A 19,035-nucleotide genomic window follows, 5' to 3' on the forward strand; every position below is an offset into this window, starting at 1 on the left:
TGGATTTATACCCCCCTTTCTCTCCTGCAGGAGACTCAAAGGGGCTTACAATCTCCTTGCACTTCCCCCCTCACAACAAACACCCTGTGAGGTAGATGGGGCTGAGAGAGCGCCGAGAAGCTGTGACTAGCCCAAGGTCACCCAGCTGGCGTGTGTGGGAGTGCACAGGCTAATCTGAATTCCCCAGATAAGCTCAGGCGGCAGAGCGGGGAATCAAACCTGGTTCCTCCAGATTAGATACGCGAGCTCTTAACCTCCTATGCCAGTTCTCTAGGGTACGCCACTCTTTAACCACTAAACCACGCCGGTTCTCCTGCTGGAGAAAGGAGGAAACAGAGATCGGTAAGCAGTTCTTAGGAAGGCCCATCCTACACAGGGCCAGAAAAGGGCCTCTCTGCTACTTCATCTCCCAACCAAACAGCAACAATCAGCTCTGCCCCGAGAGTGTCATCTGGTTCTCATTACCCGCTCCTTTCCTGGGGGAATCTGAGTGCCTTCTCTTAGAGTCAGGACTTTGGGTCAAAGGGACGGCTATCCCCGATTCTTTTCTAAATAAACGAAACCATATCCAGATGGAGTTCTGAAACGGCTGCTGAGAACGAAACAGTGGGCAGAACCGTGCCCTCGAAGGCAGTGGGCCAATTGCCTACCGTCGCAATTCTTCAGCCTCAGCGCAGTAAGCTCCTTGAAGTGCAGCCACGTGGGCCTCTGGTCACCTGGACCGGCTCTTAGTTATTGGCAGGAGAGAGCTGGATTCAGCTGGCATCAGGGTGCTCCTTATTTTATTTATTCATTCATTCATTTATTTATTTATTTATCTATCTATTTATCTATTTATTTGTTTACTTATTATATTATGTATTAACGGGGACTTTACAACATAAAGATACCCATAATGACTGGACATTACTGAAGGAATTCTTCGAGACAACCTTTCAAGTAAATTAGAAGAATTATGTCAAAATGGTTCTGTTGTACCTTTGTAAATTTACTTCTCCTTTGTATTTCCTGTTTGGTAAGAGGTGTACAAATAGCGATATGAGTTTATTAATTATATGAATTATCATACTATGGAAAAAATAATCTAGTATTGATCGTCTGATTTAATTTTAGAGATATGATTTAACGACTGGACGAAGTCTAAGCTTATAGGTTACAAGCAAAGTCTGTATACTAAGACAACTCCCAAGTAGGGGAATATATGAAGAATTTTTTTTAAACTGTCTATTTTAAACAATATTGGTTTTTTTCTATGTTAGTGTGTTATATGAAAAACTTAATAAACAGGACTTCCGGTTGCGAGGTGAAGAAGACGGAGGCAAGTTTCGTTGCTCCGTTCAACCCCCACCCTTTAGCTGGATAGCGTGACCCCCTCAAAATAAAGGGGGGGATTCACTGAAGAAACCAGCACTCTCTCCTGGATTAAAAGGAGAGACAAAGACAAAAGAAATATAACCTGCCGCAGCAAAACAAGCGAGTCCCCAGAGAGCAAGCCTCCGCTAGTTTAACGGGCGCTGAGGCAGAGAGAAGTGCCTGGCGCCTGAACGCCGAGTTTTGAGCTTGCCGTGCCGGCTTCAAACTGAGGACGGGGGAAGCAGCAACTTCACTGTAAGCAACCTTCCATATAACAACTGGAACATAATAAACTTCTAAAAGAGAAAAAGGACTGTAAAAGTTTATTTCGAGCGGGCGTAGTCTGTATTTACTGGAGGGGCGGAAGAAAAGTGAAGCAGGTATAGGCGGGATTTTAAAACCCCACCGACATTGAAAGTATTATGGACTTTCCTGAGAGAAGTGGGAAAATCCATGGTGGACTGTACCATAAACTTGACCTAAATGTTCAGCCAGAATTAATAGTTACCAAAGAAATGAATAAAACCCAGAAAAAGCAAGAAGCCTTATTGGAGAAATCGGAAAAGACGTTTGGGAAATGGAAGCCAAACTTTGATTTCATGTAACTGAAATGATGAATGGCATGTGCAGAAGGACAATACAATGCCAAGTTTAACGAAAGCCAGAGGGCAAATCTTCAAGTGCAAATGGATAAGAAATTCTATCACGGTCTCAAAAAAAATAAGAAATTAATGATATGAAATCAGAGAAGTTAAAAATAATTAAAGATATGAGTCCAAAAAAAAAAAAATGATGGAGATAGAACAAAAGAAGTGTAACTAACTGCAGGATCATCAAAATGAGAGTGACTCAGAGAATGCTTGACTGGGAAGTGGGAGCTTGAAAACTGGAGAATCAGGTATTATTAACAGAGGCTACAACTAAAAACAAAAATACTATATTGAGACTTTGAGAGGTGTACCTGAATATGTGAAGGAGAAAAAAACAAGAAAATTAATTATAATAAATCTAGCCAAATACTTAGACACACAAGAAGATGACGATGGAGGAAGAGCAATTTAAAGAGCTTTTAGGATTAACTCTAGAAACCATCCGGAGAAGGTAGAGAAGTTATATTATTTTGGTCTTACCTTCAGCTAGACAAAAAAACTAAAGAAGTAGGATTTTGAAAAAAACTCCAAAATCCAAGTTAAAAATAAATTCCAAAGAAGTGTTGATTCCTGAAAGAAAGGACACTTTATAAAATTTCAGCAAGAGAAATTGTGAATATGACTTCCTTGCAAGTGCAAAATTGAGAAAAACAAATATGGGCGATATAAATGGGAAGATATTGACGGATTCTCCTTTAACTTATAAAGAGAGAAGAATGAAAAATCACCTCAATCCAGCAAGCCAAAGAGAATTCTTGGGTAAAATAGGAAATGAACTCAAAAGAGTTAAGTAAAAAAAGAAATATATAACTAATGAATTTGTATTATATGAAAATTAATTATGAAAAAATGAATTTAATTGTAAGATATTTATTGTGGATTTTGTTAATAGTGTTAATTAGTAAGGAGTTAAAGTTGATTTCTTGAATATTAATGCCTGAATGTGCTACAAAAAAAAGAAGGAAAATATTTCATTTATTAGAAAAAAATAATTACGACTTTCTAATTTTGTTTGCAAGAAACAATTACTACGCTCTCAAAAAAAGATGAGAGGACTATTGGTAAATAAAAAGATTAGGCTTAAACTTTCATTCACAAGGGAGGAAAAGAAAAAAGGCAGGGGTGGTAATTTATGTAGCGGAAGATTTAATCAAAAGAAATCATTAAAGATACCAAGGAAGATTTATTGGTATTGAAGTAAATTGGGAAAATAGGAAAACCCTGATTATGGTGTGTGTATGTCTTAAATCAAAACAAAAGCAAGTTCTTTCCAAAACTCTAGCATATATTGAAATAAAATTAGACTATATGCAGGATTTTATTGGGAGATTGAATGGGTAATTTATCTCTCCATGATAAAAAAATCTGAATCAAATAGAGGTGGACAAAACGAACTTCCGAGTACTTTTTTTTCATTGATGGATGAAATAAAACTGGTGGATATATGGAGAAAACATACTTGTTCTATAAAAGAATACATACAGATCGAATTTCATTATAAGACATGCGAATAATAGACATGATACTCTGTACACAAGATCTGAGTGTAAGAATAAGGAGGTTACGAGCATATCAAAAAATAATATCAGATCACATAGTAATGTGGAAAGTGGCCGCTTGAAAAGAAGAGAGGAGTTGGAGATTAAATGAATATCTCCTAAAAAAGAAGACATAATAGTTGAAGAAAAGAATAGAAAGAATTCTATTATGACTTTTAAGATTAATTGACAACTGAAATTAATGTTAACACAGTCTGGGATATTATCTAAAGCTTATGCTAGAGGCCTATTTATTAAGGAAAACAATATCTGAGAAAGAAAAAGAGTAAAAAAGCATGAAAAAAGGAGTTATTAAATAAAATGCAAGTACTGAAAATGAACTGGTGAAAGATCCACAAATGAAAACTAAAGACTGAGATGAAGAACTCTTGCAGAATCAATTTGATTTGTTAGTGACCAATGAAATGGAAAAAATTAAATATGCAAGAATGCACATTTTGAAAATGCTAATAAGCCCGAAAGTGGCTTTCAAGTAGACTTAAAAAAAATTATCAGCTTAAGTAGAATTGTTGAAATTAAAGGAGAAAAAGCAAAGCTTATACCAAACAGGAGGATATATTAAGGAGATTTTGCAGAATATTACTCAGAACTGTATATGGGCCTAGATAGTAAGGAAGAAGGACAGGAATATATTCAGAAGAATATGATTACTCAGTTTACTGTTGAACATAAAACCAACTGAATGCAGAAATAACAAAGAATGAAATTCAGAAACCATTCATAAACTAAAAAATTGAATAAATCACAGGAATAGATCTGCCGCTTCTAATATTTCTATAAAAATTTTGTGATCAAGCAATAGAAATATTATAAGCATACAGTTATGAATAATATTAAAGAAACTAAAACAGATCCCTGATTCATGGAAAGAATCAATAATTACTTGTTACCAAAAGAAGGACAAGACAAAAACTTCGTGAAACTACCACCCCATATCCCCTGTTAAATTCGATCCATAAAATATTTGGCGGCAATACTACAAAAGAATAAAAGGCCCCTTAAGTTGTATATAATTGGCAAAGAACAAAATGGTTTCTACCAAAAGATATCTGTTGAACAATGCAGAACTATAGTTGACATGATAGAATATCTTAATAATAGAATAGATGTATGCTTATTCTTGTATTTATAGACCTGAGAGTTTCCTTTGACAAATCTGGACTGGAGCTTTCTAAGAAAAATTTTGGAAAGAGATAAGTAGTGAGGGAAACTTTATAAACTGGTTGGAGCACTTACAAGGAGCAAAGAGCAAAAAAATAAAAAAATCAACAATGAACTAACAGAATGGATAAACATCAGTAAGGGCACCAGATAGGTGTCCCTTATCACCCCTTCTGTTTATATTAGCATTAGAAGCATTGGCCAAAAATTAATTAACGATAAACAAAATGAAAGGGATTAAGGTAAATAATTTTGAATATAAGGTTAGATCCTTCAGCTGATGATATTGTCATCATGCTAGAAGAACTAAAAAAATTCGATAAAAGCCCTACAAAAAAACCTACGAATTTAGTGAATGGTCAAAGTTGAGGGTAAATAAAATAAAACAAAAAAAGTTGCGATGTTTAATATGACCAAAGACCAGCAAAGAAAAATATTGACATAACCTAATATAAAAAACAGAAAAGGTCATAAAATATTTAGGAATTTATCTGACTAAACACAATTCCTCTACTGTTTCAGAACAATTCATGAAAAGTGCTGAATAAAAATCAGAAAGATCTGGATAACTGGAAGAAATTAGAATTGACAATGCTAGGCAGGATAGCCATAATAAAATGAAATATCCTTCCTTTAAATGATTTTCCTTATTCCAAAGATACCAATTATTATCACAAATAAATGGTTTGAAACGTGGAAAAAAAGACATTGTAAAATTTGTATGGTCTGGGAAGAAGCCCTCAGATAAGCTAAGCATCAACATGTGTGATAAGAGTGAAAGAGGGGACTTGGATTGTCTCGACATAAATATATTTTGAAGCTGCCAGTTTGATGTGGTTCAAAGATTGGATGACATTAGAAAACACTGAACTGTTGAATCTAGAAGGCCATGATTTAATTCCACGGCTGGCACTTTATATTTGGTATAATAAATGTATAGTTAACAAACAATTTGATAAATCCATTTTGTAAGGAAATCTATCAGAAAAACTTGGGAAAAGTACAAACTGACAACTTTGATTAAGACCCCAGGTTGATATCCCTACGAAACAAGCATACTGAGACCTAATGCCAGCAATATGAAATATAAAGATACTCAGAGATCCTGAAGAAGGATAAAGATGAGGATAAAATTGAAAGAAAGATTTGAAATAACAGTAAACGCAAATGCCATTGGTTTCTTTATAATCAATTGAAAGAGAAATTTAAGAGGACCGCGGAATCGGTTTCAAATCTGAACAAGGTGAATTGTGGACAGCTTGCGCAAAAGCCAAAAGGGATGGTTAGAAGAGTATATGACTTATTATCAACCCAAAAACTGAAGGAGAAAGGGTCAAAAAACATGATTATTTGGGCTGAAGCAGTAGGGAGAAATAATATTATATATAGAAGAATTTTAATTCAAATCTGGAGGAAAACATAAAATTTACAAAAATATAAGTAAACCTGAGAGAGAACATAATAAAATGTTCTACAGATGGCAATTTTATGCCCATCTAAATTAACAAAATCGTATTCAAACGGTTCAATTTGTGTTGTTATCATAAAGATAAAGGAAACTATGACCATATTTGGTGGACTGTGTCAAAATAATAGAATTTTGGGGAAAAATTACATAAAAATAATCTCAGGAAATATTGTGGATACACTTTGAAAAGGAAAAGAGATGTATTTACTTGAATTTGTTAGGTATGGATATTAAAATAGAACACAGAAAGTTTTCGCAGCCAGAATATTGGTCGCAAGAAATTGAAAAAGGAAGAACTCCAAAGATAACGGAATGGATCAACAAAATTGTAGAATATATGGGATAAGACAACCGTCAACAATAGTTAAACGGAACGATGATTTTGTTAAAGATTGGAAACCGCCATAGACTATATGATAAAACGAAAAGACAAACAGAAATTCTAAGTTTATGTAAATATTAAAAGGAATATCAGAAGAAGAATGATATAACCCCCCCAGTTTCATGTTATATTATGTAAGAAAAGTAGATAATAGGTTTGGTGAAGTTTCATAAGAAGACTAAATTGTTATTAAATATGGGAAGAAACTCTTCTTTAAATAATGCTTAAGAAATGTAATTGTGAATAGAAATCGTGATAAAGTAGAAAATAGTACCAGAATAGTAATTTTAAATCTTGTAAGTTGGTGTTGTGTTTTGCGGGTTTTGGTTAATCGCTATGTAATGGAAGTTTCATTGGATGACCTCTATGTATGTGGGATGCTCTTTGATTGCTTTGTTTGTTAAATAATTCTGGTTTTATGAAACTTAATACAAAGATTACTAATAAAAGAAAACTTTAATAAACATTATTTTAAAAAAATATTTATATAATCGCCCTCCCTGGAGGCTCCTGTATGCGTGGACAACGAACATAAATAGCAATGTACAATTAAGATCTAAAAATAAGTTAAATATTAATTATTTTGGCCTGTATAAAATAAAACCCCACCCCATTAAAATGCAGCCGCTTAAATCAGCATAACAGGATGGCACCTACAATCAAATCTCCTAAGAGAGGGGGGGGACGGTGATCCACTGATGTTATAGGTATGGTGCCTCCAGATGTTATGGACTAGAGTTCCCATCATCCCCTGCCAGCATGATGCTGGCAGGGGATGATGGGAACTGTAGTCCATAACATCTGGAGGGCCGCGAATTTGACACCTATGTTATAAAGGATCCACTGATGTTATAAAAGGAGGGGGGCCCATCAGCGGCCAGCCTCCCCAAAAGCCCGGCGGAACAGCTCAGTCTTGCAGGCCCTGCGGAACTCATTGAGAACCCGCAGGGCCCTGACAGCTGGAGGGAGAGCGTTCCGCCAGGGCCAGGGCTGCAAAGGCCCTGGCTCGGGTAGAGGCTAGCCGCATCATGGAGGGGCCAGGGATCACCAGTAAGTTGGCCTCTGCCGAGCGCAGAGACCAGTTCGAGACAGGAGGCAAAGCAGTGGCTCCTCAAGGGATGCTCTCCCAGGTCCAGGGGCAGGAATTCCCTTGCAACTAAGGTGCTCCTGACCCTATGAATTCAGACAAGCTAAGCGAAGACCATACATTTCAATGTATTGTCAAAGGCTTTCACGGCCAGAATCACTGGGGTGCTGTGTGGTTTCCGGGCTGTATGGCTGTGTTCTTAGCAGCATTTTCTCCTGACTTTTCGCCTGCATCTGTGGCTGGCATCTTCAGAGGATCTTCAGATTATCAGCATACCGGGGTGTTGTCTAGTGACACCTCAAAGACCAAGAAGATTTGCAGGGTGCAAGCTTTCAGGAGTCAAAGGTTCCTTCATCGAATGAAGTGAACGGTTCTTGGGGGTTCCTTTTGCTTTTCAATAGCCCATTTTAGTAGCTGCTGTTCATATGTTGCTGTGGGTGGCCACAGGTCTTCACAGGAGTCTTTGCTGATGGTGAGCATGTGACCAGAGAGATCTGGGACTAGGCCAAGGTCACCCAGCAGGCTTCATGTGGAGGAGCAGGAAAACAAACCTGATTCACCACATTAAAGTCACGTAGAGGAATGGGGAATCAAACCGAGTTCTCCAGATTAGAATTCACCACTGTTAATCACTGCGTTATGCTGGCTTTCCGCTCTTAATGGCTGCACAATGCTGAAGGACGCAACCAGAGGTGGGATCCAGCAGGTTCTCACCAGTTCCCGAGAGTGGGTTACTAATTATTTGTGTGTGCCGAGAGGGGGTTACTCATTGGGTCCGCTTTTCCGTCTCCACTCCCTCGCCTCCCCGAGAGGCATCCTGCCTTTGAACGTGAAGGTTCCATATAGCAATTGCGACTAATAATGTAACTCCCTGAACTGGGTGAATCCCTTTCAGGTACTGCAATTCATGGATTCTCACAATATTCTCACAGTACCAGAACCAGGGGGCATACATTGAAAATGCTGGGGGGAAGAATTAGGACTAATAAAAGGAAACACTTCTTCACGCAACGTGTAGTTGGTCTTTGGGATATGCTGCCACAGGAGGTGGTGATGGCCACTAACCTGGATAGCTTTAAAAAGGGCTTGGACAGAGATATGGAGGAGAAGTCGATCTGTGGCTACCAATCTGGATCCTCTTTGATCTGAGATTGCAAATGCCTTAACAGTCCAGGTGCTCGGGAGCAACAGCCGCAGGCCATTGCTTTCACATCCTGCACGTGAGCTCCCAATGGCACCTGGTGCAGAGAGCTGGACTAGATGGACTCTGGTCTGATCCAGCTGGCTTGTTCTTATGTTCTTATGTTCTCAGCCTTTCGTACCTTTTATCTCACCAATCACTACCAAAGAACCTGTGTGTTTCACAATTGCTGTGTTCAGATTTGTGAGTTGGGGCATTTTCTACAATGTGATGATGATTTAGAAATGACTTGGTGCAAAAAAAATTTGGGGGGTTGTGGTGGGGTGGCTGCCCGTGGGGGGCGGGGGGGCATCCAACTCAGATTTTGCCCAGGGCTCAGGTTTGCCTAAGTACGCCTCTGCCCCCTTTGCAGAGGGGGGGCTGGCGAGGGAACCTGTCACTAAAATTTTTGGATCCCACCACTGGACGCAACCAACCCTGAGAGTTTAGAAAGGCTGACTCTCAAGTAAATATCCCAAGTAAACAGGTGGACTCATTCCTGATTAACTGCATATTTCTGTGAGTTGAACACCAAGCGCGTATGGAATGGGAACTGTGGAATGATTCATTCCAGGACACGTGTGGAGAGATGTTCTCTTGTGGCTGTCTTGGTTGGGCTTTAAAGGGTCTCTGGGGTTGGTGCTTTGGCTGAGAAATGGTTTGCTGTTCCTTGACATAATGTGTGGTCCGGATCAGTTCCTTCTGTCAAATGTATTATGTTGGCCAAAAGAGCTGGAAAAGCTTTGTTTCCTGGACTCTCCGGATATGTGAACACGAACCTGTGATTCAGTGGTAGTCCACCTGGTTTCTCAGGCAGAAGGTCCTCCATCCATGCATTCAGGTAAAGTGCTAGGAAAGATCTCGCTCTGCCCGAGACCTGGAGAACTGCTGCCGACCAGAGTAGCTAATATTCAGCTATATGGACTAGTGCAGTGATGGCAAACCTATGGCACGGGTGCCAGAGGTGGCACTCAGAGCCCTCTCTGTGGGCACACGCACGCAAAGTTCCTCATGTGGGGGGCGGAAAATCCCCCCCCCCCCACACACATCTAGGCTGGTCTGGGCCACTGAGCACGACACATGCACCACGGTGGGCAGGGAGGACTTGGCTGGCGGGCCTGGTGCCTGTGCTCCGGGTGGCTGCTGCCCGGGGGTGGGGGGTGGGGTGCAGAGGAGGCAGAGATGCTAGAGAGGCACAGAGCGGTGCACGCAGGACTTGCTGGAGGCTAGAGCAGGCTGGCCCCTGATCGAGTGGGTGGGGCAGAAGAAGAGGGAGCCAACCGGTTTTTTCTAAACTAAAACCTCAGCATTCAGTCTAAATTGCCGGGTTGGCAGTTTGCGATAAATAAGTGGGTTTTGGGTTGCAATTTGGGCACTCGGTCTCAAAAAGGTTCGCCATCACTGGACTAGTGGTCTGTTAGATGAGGCGGCTTCATTAAAAAAAGTTTGCTCCAGCCTTTTCTCCAGTTCATCCCTTGGTTCCCAAACCCTTCTTGCATGGTGTAGTGCAGTGATGGTGAACCTTTTCGAGACCGAGTGCCCAAATTGCAACCCAAAACCCACTTATTTATCACAAAGTGCCAACACGGCAATTTAACCTGAATACTGAGGTTTTAGTTTAGAAAAAAAACAGTTGGCTCTGAGATGCACGTTACTCGGGAGTAAGCTTGGTGAAGCAACCGTGCAATGCTTCGAATGGGTGAATCACGACCCTAGGAGGGTTTACTTAGAAGCAAGCCCCATTGCCAGCAACCGAGCTTACTCCCAGGCAAAGGATCATGCCCAGGCTTGCCTAGATGTGTGTGTGTGCGTGGGGGGTGATTTTCCGCCCCCCACATGATGAACTCTGTGGACGCGTGCCCACAGAAAGGGCTCTGAGTGCCACCTCTGGCACCCGTGCCATAGGTTCGCCACCGCTGGTGTAGTGGTTAAGAGCAGATGGACTCTAATTTGGAGGACCGGGTTTGATTCCCCACTCCTCCACCTGAGTGGCGAAGTCCTATCTGGAGAACTAGGTTGGTTTCCCCACTCCTACACTCCAGTCGGGTAACCTTGGGGCAATTACAGTTCTCTCAGAACTCTCTCAGCCCCACCTACTTCACCAGGTGTCTTTGTGAGGAAGGGAAAATGAGTTTGTAACCCGCCATGAGACGGGACAGAAAGGTGGGGTATAAATCCAAACTCTTCTTCAGATGTATTTTATAAGGTCATTATTATCTATTCAGGCTGGCAGCGGGTCAGCAAAGTCTCAAGCTAAGGTTCTTCCTATCATTTACTACTGGACCCTTTTAACTGGAGAAGCTGGGGATTGAACCTATGGCCTTCTGCATGCCATGCAAGTGTTCTTCCCCTGAGCCAAGCCCCCCTCCCATTCTCAGACTCCTGTTCAGCCCTGGCTAGTTAAGGAGGTGGCCTTCCCCTCCCTCCCCATTGTGACCTCATTGCATCCCTTATAGTGACAGTAGCTTTGTCTGAGCCACTCAACGTTACTGGTGGGCAACTCTTTTCAAACCAACCTGCACTGAAGAAGGGAAGAGAAACAGGTATTGGAATAGATTTGCATGTGGTCCATTCATTGAAAATGCTGGGGGCGGGGGGGGGGGGGATTAGGACTAATAAAAGGAAACACTTCTTCACACAACGTGCGATTGGTGTTTGGAATATGCTGCCACAGGAGGTGGTGATGGCCACTAACCTGGATAGCTTTAAAAGGGGCTTGGACAGATTGATGGAGGAGAAGTCGATCTCTGGCTCCCAATCTTAATCCTCCTTGACCTCAGATTGCAAATGCCTTAGCAGACCAGGTGCTCGGGAGCAGCAGCAGCAGCAGAAGGCCATTGCTTTCACCTCCTGCACGCGAGCTCCCAAAGGCACCTGGTGGGCCACTGCGAGTAGCAGAGAGCTGGACTAGATGGACTCTGGTCTGATCCAGCAGGCTTGTTCTTATGTTCTTATGTTCTTACTCTGCAGTGCTTTACATTGGGAGTCAAGACGGCTGCCATTTTGTTTCATGTTGTTCTGTGGCCCAAGCTAGTCTGATCTTGTCAGATCTCAGAAGCAAAACAGGGTCAGTCAGCCCTGGTTGGTATTTGGACGAGAGACCGCCAAGGAAATCCAGGGTTACCAGACAGAGGAAGGCCATGGCAGATCGCCTCTGAATTTCTCTTGTCTTGAAGACCCTATGGAGTCAGCTTAAGACAGCCCCAACTTGACTACACACACCCCCTTCTACTTGTGTATTATGGGACTGACTTTTAAAGCCCTATACCTGACAAACTACCTATTTTGTGTATGAGCCTAACTAACCAATCTGGTCCCCCTCAGAGGCCCTGCGTTGGGTGCCCCCACTGTCTGAGGTTAGGGCCTTCTCAGTCATGGCCCCAAAAACTTTGGAACTCCCTCTTCAGGGAGATTCATTTGTCTTCCTCTGTTATTGTCTACCACCAGCTGGCGAAGACTTCGGCCCTTTCTGCACAAATTGCCTAAAACGTTTTCAGTCCCCACCCCTTTACCATAATGTATGTCCGCACACTCACCCTCTCAAAACAATTCCTGGCTGTCTTTATGTGATTATACCCCTTATTTTTCAGTTAGATGTAGAATGATGCTTCAATGATTCCCAGCCTAGGACTGCAATTCTTCACCTCGTGTACTCAAAACTTGAAAAATTCCCCCCCCCCCCCCGCGCCCAAAATTTAAAGACAACAAAAAATAGGTGCAAATAAACATATGGGGGGAACGGAGTGAGCTCAGAAAATGGCTGTGAGGAGGAACTTCGGGGACAACACAGAGGCGTGGGAAACATCTTAGAGAGATTGCCCAGGCAACTGAAGATACCAGAACGTTTCAACCAAAGAATTGCTTTAAAGGGGATTCATTTTTTAAAAAATTGAGGTTGCAAATAAAACGTTTGGGGGTAAAAAGCAATGTGGAACTCCATGGAGGAAAAGTTGTATTTCCTGACTCAAAATGTATTTTTTAAATATATTTTTATTAAAGTTTTAATTACAACAACAATAGTTGAGTCAAATATCGGACTCAGTTCAGCTTTAAAAAAACATTAATTACATACTGTAAACATAACAAACAAATACATTATATGACAGCTTGTTTGCCGTCGCATCTAATTGATAAAATTAAAATTGTCAATCCTATAAGAAAAAAATGTTTTTAAAGGTTCGTGTGAAAAGGGTGGGTGGGTGGGTGGGTCTGTCTGTCTGTCTGTCTCTCTCTCTCTCTCTCTCTCGGCATTCCCTCGTTAACTTTTATTAGCCCTTCTCTTTGTATGTGTGTTTGTATTTTTATATCATATTCTGTTTAATTGTTTCAAATGTCTATGTGCATGTGTGTTTCAAATTTTTTTTTAAATGCCTGAAATGTTCTAATGTTCACCACCTTGGAGTCCCTGAATCTGATGGAAAAGCATCATAGAAAAGTTCTGTAATTAGTAGATCCTATTTAGGACCAGAAAGGGGTCACTTTATCTAGCCTGTCTCAATAGCCAAAGGACTTTGTGGGAAGGGAAGAGAGACGCACTGGAGAAGTTGTACATAGGTGGTGAAGATCCAAAGAACGTGGCAAAATGCCTCAAACTTTGGTCCAGCTTAGGTTTAGAAGTAACTTTCAAGAAGCACACTGTAACAGGAGATTAGTATGGTTTCGTACATCAAGGGCTACTGGGAAATGCAGTCCTTGTCCCTCCAGGAGGAGCTGGAATCTGAGCCCTCCTGCAGAGGACTACACTTCCCAGCAGCCCTTCCCCTTTGAGTTCCCTTATAGGAGAGAAGGGGGGATATACATCCAAACTCCTCCTCCTCCTCCTCCTCCTCCTCCTCCTCCTCCTCCTCCTCTACTACTACTACTACTACTACTACTACTACTACTAAATCAGTGATGGCGAACCTTTTTGAGACCGAGTGCCCAAATTGCAACCCAAAACCCACTTATTTATCACAAAGTGCCAACACAGCAATTTAACCTGAATACTGAGGTTTTAGTTTAGAAAAAACGGTTGGCTCCGAGGCCTGCGTTACTCAGGAGTAAGCTTGGTGGTAGTCGGTGGCTTTGCTTTGAAGCAACCATACAACTCTTCCAATGGGTGAATCAGGACCCTAGGAGGGTTTACTCAGAAGCAAGCCGCATTGCCAGCAACCAAGCTTACTCCCAGGTAAAGGATCACACTTTAGTTCTCCGCATGAAAATCAGTGGGGTTTAACAGCGCTTAACAGGGTTTCCTACACTGCTTCCCCAAAACTAGGTCTTAGGTTTAATGCTAATAATCGAGCCCAGTGGCCCAGGCCAGCCTAGATGGGGAACACTCTGTGCGTGCCCACAGAGAGGGCTCTGAGTGCCACCTCGGGCACCCGTGCCATAGGTTCGCCACCACTGTACTAAATGCTGGTCAATGACCGTAAATAAAATATATACTAAATATAAGACCACTTCTATTCAGAGCTTCTGATAGCAACCGCTGCTTCTAGCCCCATGTGAGGGCTAACTCGTCACCCTCCAATGAGGCATTCTGACCTTGAGATACCTGCTGACGCAAAATCCTCTCCTCTCTTTCAGATTGTCTTGCATGCTGATCAGCCGTGGATTTATGGAGGGGTCCGGGCGCACCTTTGAGCACTGCCACGCACAACATCCTGCCCGCTGAACCCAGGACGACGATACCCCGCTTGAACCTGGCGCTGAGCCCTTGGGCTTAACCATTCACATCTCCCGTGCATGGCTCTTGCAGCCGAGGGAGAATTTTATCTGGCTGCCGCCCCAGCCTGAGCCGCACCGGGGTTCCCTCACTGCCCCCAAATATTTTACATATCCAGATGGGGTAACGTGACGGCCCAGGAGGGGACGCCAGCTGGTAAAACCGAATGCAGAGGCCTTTCCGGAGAGGGGAGAGCGAAGAAGGGAAGCAGACGGCGCTGAGGGACGACTGCCCTGAAATTGCACACACAAGGAAAAATTGACACTACAAAAGGATTTTTTTTAAAAAAAAGTATTATTCAGAGTCAAGCACAGGGTTCTTTTTTTGTGTGTTGGGTGATTTAGAGAATCCAACACACCCTCCCCCCAGAAAAGCTGGGGATATTTGCACAACATTAATTTTAGGGAGGGAGTATTTTGCCAAACTCTAGGGGATTCTGTTTTCCTTTTTGACCTGCAAGATCTTTTTTTTTTCTTTTCATTTTTGGGGTGTATCCGACCTCGCTTTTATTTTTCACTATGGCCCGAATGAATCGGCCCGCACCTGTGGAGGTCTGCTACAAGAACATGAGGTTCCTCATAACCCACAACCCGACCAACGCGACACTGAACACCTTCATCGAGGTGAGTCCAGAAAGGAGCTATTGGAAAAGACTTTATTGTATGGTAAAGGTGGCTCCGGTTAAACTGAAAGACCATTTTATCTTTTAAAAATTAGTATTTTGGGGTTTTTTCTGAAGCTGGTGAGAATCTTGCTATGATGAAGAAGAGAAGAGTTTGGATTTATACCCCATTTCTCTCTCCTGTAAGGAGACTCAAGGTGGCTTACAAGCTCCTTTCCCTTCTCCCCACGACAGACCCCTTGTGAAATAGGTGGGGCTGAGAGAGTTCCGAAGAACTGTGACTAGCCCAAGGTCATCCAGCAGGAATGTAGGAGTTCGGAAAAAACATCTGGTTCACCAGATAAGCCTCTGCCACTCAGGTGGAGGAGTGAGGAATCAAACCCGGTTCTCCAGATTAGAATCCACCTGCTCTCAATTTATCACCACGCTGAAAATGTATGCCAGTGATGGTGAACCTTTTTGAGACCGAGTGCCCAAACTGCAACCAAAAACCCACTTATTTATCACAAAGTGCCAACATGGCAATTTAATCTGAATACTGAGGTTTTAGTATAGAAAAAATGGTTGGCTCCAAGGCGCACGTTACTCAGGAGTAAGCTTGGTGGTAGTCGGTGGCTGTGCTTTGAAGCAACTGTGCAACACTTCGAACAGGTGAATCAGGACCCTAGGAGGGTTTACTTAGAAGTAAGCCCCATTGCCAGCAACCGAGCTTACTCCCAGGTAAAGGATCATGCTTTAGTTCTTCCCATGAAAATCAGTAGGGTTTAATAGCGCTTAACAGGGTTACCTACATTGCTTCCCCAAAACTAGGTCTTAGGTTTAATGCTAATAATCTCCCTGAAATAATTACACTATTATCACATGACAAACTCTGTGCACGCGTGCCCACCAAGAGGGCTCGGAGTGCCACCTCCGGCACCCGTGCCATAGGTTCGCCACCACTGATGTATGCAGTCATATGGGGTGAAGAGAAAGCTTATCATCTGGTGATGTCTGCCTGTCAGTCTTGCTTAGTAAAGTTTTCCTACTTCTGTTGGCATAAGCAAACATTGGGATGAGCTTCCGGCGGGTTATGTCCTGAACAGTTTTGGCAGAGAGTCTAATTAATCACTTCCAATCTGCCAAAGTTTATAAAGAGCGTACTGCATCTTTGAGAAAGCATTCAGCGCTCTGTGGCAGGCCCAGAGAAAAGCCCATCTGTGCATGATAGTGGGAGAAAAATAAAATTTAAAAATCGGCCTCAGCAACATCACTATAAGAGTCTAGGAATTAGTGGAAACATTGCTTTTAACATAGAGTCTCAAGCAATTCCTAGACACCACCGTCTTTCACTTCCAGATTTTTCCCGGAAGGAGTGTCGTGGCATTGGCAATGTTATCACAGCCCTTCCACTAGCTCAGGGGTAGGGAACCTGCGTCTCTCCAGATGTTCAGGAACTACAATTCCCATCAGCCCCTACCAGCATGGCCAATTGGCCATGCTGGTAGGGGCTGATGGGAATTGTAGTTCCTGAACATCTGGAGAGCTGCAGGTTCCCTACCCCTGCTCTAGGCTGATCCTGCATTGAGCAGGGAGTTGGCCTCTCCCAGCTCTATGATTCACTATAGCAATGGCCTAAGCTGACTCGGCAGGGGAAAGAGGCAACCACCTCTTCGGAGCCCTCTCTTATACACACAGTCATTCTTCACCTCAGCTGAGGTTCAAAGTACTTGATTTAATCAGAAATTAAAAAGCAGGATGTCTCCAGGCGGGATGCAATCAAATGGATTAAAAATGCCACGCAATCACTATGCAGATGCCCTCACCGGCTGATTATGCAACTTCACTGTTACTTACATATGCTAAAATAGGTGGATTCCACTCAACACATGCAAATCACTCTTGCTAACTGCACCTTTTACACTTGTTAAGCAATGAACGTAAGAACATAAGAAAGAGCCTGCTGGATCAGACCAGAGTCCATCTAGTCCAGCACTCTGCTACTCGCAGTGGCCCACCAGGTGCCTTTGGGAGCTCACGTGCAGGATGGGAAAGCAATGGCCTTCTGCTGCTGCTGCTCCCGAGCACCTGGTCTGCTAAGGCATTTGCAACTTCAGATCAAGGAGGATCAAGATTGGTAGCCACAGATCGACTTCTCCTCCATCAATCTGTCCAAGCCCCTTTTGAAGCTAACCAGGTTCCCCTGCTACTCAAAAAAGAGCATGCATCTGACTTGCAAAAGATTACCTTTCTGTTGGACAGCCCCAGTGGTGATGCAAACGATGCAGTCACCAAATTTTTGGATTTGTATATAAAAACAGCGCTTTAGGAGCAAATCCTGAACATCAGCCTTCTCTACCTGGACATTTATTTTAGTTTCCCTCGACTTGGTTACGTGGATCTGTGTATATAACGTTGTTATGCAAGAAAGGTTCTTTGTTGTGATGATGTGAAGAGCTAACCAGGTGAGTGGCCATCACCACCTCCTGCGGCAGCATATTCCAAACACCAACCACGCGTGGCGTGAAGAAATGTTTGGGTGCAAATGCGAATGGTTCTTTCTCCCACTCTGGACATTCCATAGGTATATATACTCCACTTGCTTTACTGCCATCGGATCCTCTGAAGATGCCAGCCACAGATGCAGGCGAAACGTCAAGAGAAAATGCTACTGGAACACGGCCATACAGCCCGGAAACACCATAACACCTCCAATTAAAAAGCAGTTAACGTGCAAGTCAGTGCAACCTTGAATTGGAAAGAGGCTGGGCTCAGTGGAGGAGAGTGCATTCCAAGTTCAATATCTGGACCCCGACCCCCAGTAAAAATGATCCTGGGAATGTCCTTTCCCTATCTGAGACCTCGGAGATTGCTGCCGATTTGACCAAACTCTGATAAGAAAGACAGTCTGACTTCCCAAGGCAATCTTGTGTGACTATGATGCTCCACACAATACTAGAACCAGGGGGCATTCATTGAAAATGCTGGGGGGGGGGGCGGGGAAGAATTGGGACTAATAAAAGGAAACACTTCTTCACTCAACGTGTGATGGGTGTTCGGAATATGCTGCCACAGGAGGTGGTGATGGCCACTCACCTGGATAGCTTTCAAAGGGGCTTGGACAGATTGATGGAGGAGAAGTCGATCTCTGGCTACCAATCTTGATCCTCCTTGATATCAGATTGCAAATGCCTTAGCAGTCCAGGTGCTTGGGAGCAACAGCCGCAGAAGGCCATTGCTTTCACCTCCTGCACGTGAGCTCCCAAAGGCACCTGGTGGGCCACTGCGAGGAGCAGAGAGCTGGACTAGATGGGCTGTGGTCTGATCCAGCTGGCTTGTTCTTATGTTCTTAAGGCCATTGCTTACTATCTAGTCTAATCTAGCTGGATGGAGGCGGATGCGTAGGAGACACATCCTCTCCCTAGGCATGGTGAAGGTAAGATGGAGAGGTCCGAGAAGAAGGCGGAAGCAAGGGAGGAAGTCCCTAAGAGTATCAGTCTACATCAAAGGGATAGAGTCAGCATGATAGAGTAAAGGTGACAAATTCCTAAGTCCGTATCTAGCCACTAGCTTGCTAGTAAAAAACCCCTCTATAGGATGAGGCAGGAAACAACGTAAAGTCCCTCTCTTCCAACCTAAGGAAGGGCTCAGCCTCAAGCAGAATCCTTGCTAAGTGACTAGGCCCAGCACGTGTCGCTGTGGGTCACATAGGTAAGGCTGCTGGTACCTGCTCTCTGGGAGATTGTTTTGCCCTGCAGGCGAGCGGAGAGTTACAGGCCTGAATTCCTTTTCAATTGTGTTGCTCCCGGGCTCTAAAAAGTAGGGCAAGGAGAGTCACTTGGCAGAAGGAGCTTGCTGGTGAGGATCAGCTGGTGTTGGGATCAGCC

At 43.0% G+C, this 19,035-nt stretch overlaps 1 protein-coding gene across 3 annotated transcripts in view; it reads left to right on the plus strand.

Annotated features, from left to right (window-relative positions):
* PTP4A3 (protein tyrosine phosphatase 4A3) overlaps positions 1–19,035 on the plus strand; it is a 152,963-nt gene that overhangs the window by 97,098 nt on the left and 36,830 nt on the right. For all 3 annotated transcript variants that reach the window (XM_048508101.1, XM_048508103.1, XM_048508102.1), the window contains one exon: positions 14,409–15,170. In XM_048508101.1, coding sequence (XP_048364058.1) covers positions 15,066–15,170 — 105 coding nt within the window. In that variant the 5' untranslated portion in view covers positions 14,409–15,065. The remainder of the gene's footprint in view (positions 1–14,408; positions 15,171–19,035) is intronic.

This window comes from Sphaerodactylus townsendi, linkage group LG09 (genome assembly GCF_021028975.2).
Source record: "Sphaerodactylus townsendi isolate TG3544 linkage group LG09, MPM_Stown_v2.3, whole genome shotgun sequence".
Taxonomy (NCBI): Eukaryota; Metazoa; Chordata; class Lepidosauria; order Squamata; family Sphaerodactylidae; genus Sphaerodactylus; species Sphaerodactylus townsendi.